Raw genomic sequence first — 5,090 nt, forward strand, 5'->3', positions numbered from 1 at the left:
TCCTCTGGGTAAAGGGAAGGACAAGACAACCGAGGAGAATCTCCAATTAAAATAAGTAACGTTAATACCACTAGCAGCACGCAGCTGAGGTCGATGCAAGACAAGACAGCAAGGTGAAACTTTACAAGACATGGTTAGATTTAAGAGCCATCACAACCCACCAATCCTTAGCGATGCAGCACACTCAGGTTTGTGCTCCCTCCACCCCCCAGCCTGGCAGAGGCAAAGAAGCAGATAGCCACCCATACTCTCATCCCTGGCACCACCACATTTATTAAAAATTACTACTATGTACATATAAAAGCGGAACCAAGTTTCACCGGGAGAATTTTGTGCCAGTGCTCTAGGGTTGATCCGTTTAAAATGCTGGAACTATAGGCAAGAAGAGTGGGCAGGTTACATCACTTCCAGTTTGATACAGGGCAGCTGAAAGTCACTTTACGTACACGCAAATAGAAATCTGCTAATGCTCTTTGCAATGCTCCATATGCTAAGTTTGATTAACCAAAAAAAAAAAAAACAGAATGCATTTTGAACTTCAAAGCACCACCGGAGGTCCTTCTGACTGAACAGCTATAGGTCAACTATTTATATATTATTCCACAATATTCTACAGTGTACCTAGACAAAACACAACTGTACACTTGGATTTTTTTGCCACCTCAGTAAAGGTTAGGCTTTTGGGATGGAGGCATGTTTTCCTTAAAGTCAGATTTGGCCATTGGAAAAGCATTGCTAGCAACAAGACCTTCAACTTAAAATCCTGCCTGGAGCAGGCCTCATTTTGACTATCATCTTCTGCCAAAGAAAGCCTTAGCTGAGCAATGCCCAACTCAGCCAACTGCTCTGCTAACAAGAGATGAAGAAAACAGTTCTGTTTAAAACAGAATGTGCAGCCCCCCACCCAGTGCCCTTTATCAGAGGGGCAAGGCAGGGAAGAAAGTGAAATTTGGAATCCAACCGCTATTTCCTCACTCAGTGTATAGATTTGATCAGGCCTCTGAGCCAAGACAAACTGTACACTTTAGTGTCTCCAATAAATAAACCACCTTGTAGAAATCTGGGCTCCTGCTTACAGCTTTTCCACATGCTGTTTCTTTAAGAGAAAAATTGTATCGTGATTTTCTTTTCCTACTTAATTACCTGCAACAGTCAAAAAGCTTTGGCACCTTCTTTAGAATTGCACATGACAATTTAAGGTGGAAGGCAAGAGTCTTTTTGGCAATTGTAACGCAGAAAGAAAAAGAAACAAAGGCCACCCTGAAAAAATAGCCAATTGGAACAAGAGGATGCTTTAAGAACTAGTATAGAACGCATAGTAGCCCATGCCTTTTGAAGTGTCTTTGCTATAGTCCTCAGCATTAATGTCCTCACATTTCATGGATGGGGAATTTTCATTGCTCGAAGTGCTAGGGGAGAGACGTCTTCTCTTACAAGCACCAGTGTAGACCCCAGAATCATTTGAATCTAGAGACTTGATGGAGGGTGGAGTCTCTATCCAGGATGAGCCTATTTCTTCTTTCACCTTCTCCTTGGAAAGCTGGTCTTCCGAGAAGCCCGGAGGACTCGTCCTGGAGCTCCAAGGTAATCCTGAGGTCATTTTCCTCTGGTAGGAGCCCCTACTACCCCAGCCTGCCATGGACGGAAATGTTGGATCAGGGTAGTACCCCAGGGCATGGGATGTCTGAAGAGGGAGGGATTTGATGCCATAGGGAAGCAAGGTGCTAGGAGAATACTCCGTCTCATAGGAGTTCATGTCCAGTTTGTTGGCACTGGGCTGCTGCACAGGAGTAACAAACCACCGCTGGGGAGGGCTGGCCACCTCTTCACCCTGCTGCGGGGACAGCAAGCCGTTGGTCTGTGGGACGGTTCTCTCACCATTGTAAAATCTGGTAGGGGGCAGGTTGTTGACAAACTGTTCTTGGAAGAATGGTTGCACGCTGTATCGGGCACCTGGGACAATCTGGTGGGATCTAGGAGAATCCGTGGGAGATGGAGTTAATCTGTCATTTTCTGAAGCTGTGTACATGCTACAACATAAAAGAGAAACACTGAGAGTTCTTTACAATTCCAAATATGGTATTAGAAAACAAACAGGAAGAAAGCAGCCGCTCTTAACAAGTCACAACCATGTTTATCTGGATGTTCGTTCTATCGGCCTTCGGAGTTGACGCTGCTTTTCCCGGAGCAGTAGAAAATGCAGAATACTGCTGTTACACATACCCACTGTTCTCCACCAGCCAAGCCATCTTAAATGAAAGGCAGCACTTTCAGAAGCCAGATTTGAGTATATGCACCTATGGTTTTTCAAAGGCCATTTGATGTCAGAAATTGTTCACTGGGCAAAAGTCTTCCTTACAATTGGAAGATGCCAATTTTGTGGCACCAACAGCAGATGCTTTGCTGCCAGCTTTCAGGCCAGCAAGGTTCTGCTGGGATATTTAACCAGAGCTCAGAATCTTGCTAGAAAATGTGATCAAGACAATGTATTAAATTGTTAAGTGAACATGTGTATCTCTAGACATATTTAACTTTTGAATGGGTGTGTGAACTAGCAAGATTGCCAGTATTTCTACTTTCAAATAACTTAAGTAGCATCTCCAAGTTTCTCCTTTTCTCTTTAGATAAAAGCATTTGAGGGCAGAATTGTGCCTCCCCAGGCAGAGCTGCAGGATAGAGGTAGAGGCATACTTACGAGTCATAGTTGTCTCTGAAGCCCTTTGCAAAAGGATTATGATCAATTTTGAGCTGAGTAATCTAAAAATGAAAGCAGAGCACAGTGAGCTGACATGTTGAACCCACAACACTTCATTTTATTCTTGTCATTTTGTACAACCCATTCTTACATCGGTGTTTTGATAGGCTGTAACTGCTATGAACTGCGTTTCGGGGAAAATAAACGTTTGAGTCTTTGAAGAATCATTCAGATCCTCAACACCATCTTCAGTCACTTCCACTATGTGAAGCCGAGGCTGGTATTTGTGAAGAGACTGCAGGACTATCATCTGAAAGAGCAGCAGAGAACGTTAAAACAAACTGCATTCTGCATCACCATTTACAGGCTGCAAGAGTAATCTTTTCATCTTGGGAACAGAGAGGTTTTTCACTGCTAGCAAATGAAACAAAGGGCTACAGGCTGTGTAGGTTGCTAGTATGCCAAGTCCTGTAAGTGCAGGAAATTGAGAGCCATCAGCTACACTTCCACTTTTTGAGCGATGTTGAGTTAAAGAAATATTGGCCGAAGACAGAAATTCACACATCTACTTCTGACATCGCTTCTCCTTTAGAAGACAACTACAAGAGTGAGGGGTTTACAATCCACTAAGAAGGGAACAAGTCAGAGCAGTGACGCAGCAGTTCTGTTTGCTGCACGGCACACACACAGATCGCGGGAGCCCTGTCACTCACCTGTGCGTTGTTGTTGTTGGCGCCCTTGTTGTTGGTCAGCTTCAGCTTGCCGAAGGAGATCTCCTGCCGCATCCAGTGCGCCCCAGTGTTGGGCGACTCGGGGTGTACGTACACCTTGTTGCCTGGGGGAGAGCAGCACGGCAGTGAGCAGCCGGGCACAGCACGGGGCTTTGTTCCACCGCGACCCCCAGGTGTCCCCGTCCAGTACAAGAGTCTCAAAGCGCCCGTAAAAGCGCAGCTCCTCCCGCGTCGGGACGGACCCCCGCATCGGGATGCGAAGCGGAAGCCTTCCTGGGAAACAGAGCAAGCAGGGAGTCCGCACTTACCCTGCATGTTGTTGTCGGCTTTGCCGCACGTCACCCATTTTCCCCCCTGGAAGCGCCAGTGGTTGGGGTCCGCCAGCACCACCTCCACGAAGACGTTGTAGTGGGCGGTAGGGTTGAGGCCGGTAATATTAAAGCTCAGGAACGGAAACATCCGCCTAGGGAGAGGAGGGAAAGAACACGGCATGCGGGGCGGCCCAGGGAGCAAGCTCGGGCCGCGAGGTTTCCCCGAGCGGCTCCATCTCCCTCCCTTTCCCCCCTGCACTTTCCCGCAGCCGCTTACCGGCCCTGCTTAGTGATGATCATCTCCGTCTGGTGCCGGTGGAACTTGAGCCACAGCGGCCGGTTGCAGAGGAAGACTTGCGCCCGCAGCCCGGGCCCGGCCGTCGGCACCCCCAGCGCCCCGAGCCCGCCGCAGGAGCCCGAGGCCGGCGGGTAGGGGCCGTAGAGAGCTCCGCCGGCCGCCGCCTGCCCGTACTGGTACCCGCCGCCTCCGCCGAACTGCGCTCTGCCGCCGGGCGGGCACACGGCACCAGCGAAGCCTCCCGAAGACAGCACGGAGCCGTAGGGGTAGCGCGGCCCGCCGGGCGCCTGGTACACGGCGCCGTGCTGCGCGGCGGGCGGGTAAGGGAAGAGAGCGCAGGGCCCCCCCAGCTCGGCGACCGGCGGCCCGGGGGATTGCAGGTAGTAGCGCTCGGGGCTCAGGCTGTCCATGGAGTAGCGGGCGGCGGCGGCCGGGGGCAGCTCTTCCTCCCCGCAGGGGGTGGTCTTGCGGCCGTCCGGCTTGGGGGCGGCGAAGGGCGGCTCCCCGCCCTCGGGCTCGCCCAGCATGGCCGGAGCCGCCGCGAACTTCTTGGCCGCCTTGTCCAGGTCGAGATGCGCCGGAGAGCCCGCGCGGGGCGGCCCTCGGGACCCGGCTCCGCCGCCTCCGGTCCCACTGCCGCGCCCGCCGCCCTCCAGCGGGTAAAAGGGGGCTCCCGGCAGGGCCCCCCCTGCCGCCGCCAGCAGCGGCTCTCCCAGCTGCATCCTCGGCGGGCGGCGGCGCCGCGCAGCCCCTGCAGTACCCAGTACCGGCCCCGACCCGCGGCCGCGCAGCGCTGCGCTGAGGCGCCGCCGAGCCCATTTATACCGGCACGCCGGGCTGCTCGGGCCGCCGGGGAGGGGCTTGCGCCGAGCTGCCTCCTCGCCGCCCTCCACCCCCGCCGGCCCATTGGCTGGGCCGAGTGACACTAATTTAATTAGACAGCTACTAATTGGAACAAGTCACCTGTGACTCTGGTGCGCGTGTCCCCCCGCTCCCCGACCCCTCCCCGTCCGCAGCCGGCAGGTCTGCCCCGCGCTCGCACCGCTCCGGGGCAG

The 5,090-nt window shown here is 52.9% G+C and overlaps 1 protein-coding gene across 2 annotated transcripts; it reads right to left on the reverse strand.

The window, feature by feature from the left end:
- Nucleotides 210-4,812, reverse strand: EOMES (eomesodermin). Of its 2 annotated transcripts, none has more exons than XM_021388563.1 (6): nt 4,015-4,812; nt 3,735-3,889; nt 3,409-3,530; nt 2,847-3,005; nt 2,696-2,757; nt 210-1,973 (listed from the first exon to the last, which is right to left on the reverse strand). In XM_021388563.1, the coding sequence occupies exons 1-6, from the start codon at nt 4,755-4,757 to the stop codon at nt 1,295-1,297; spliced, it is 1,920 nt and encodes a 639-aa protein (XP_021244238.1). In that variant the 5' UTR covers nt 4,758-4,812; the 3' UTR covers nt 210-1,294. The 2 variants fall into 2 exon arrangements, with proteins under 2 accessions (XP_021244238.1, XP_021244237.1); XM_021388562.1 differs by having other exon boundaries at nt 210-2,030.

This window comes from Numida meleagris, chromosome 2 (genome assembly GCF_002078875.1).
Source record: "Numida meleagris isolate 19003 breed g44 Domestic line chromosome 2, NumMel1.0, whole genome shotgun sequence".
In the NCBI taxonomy this organism is placed as follows: Eukaryota; Metazoa; Chordata; class Aves; order Galliformes; family Numididae; genus Numida; species Numida meleagris.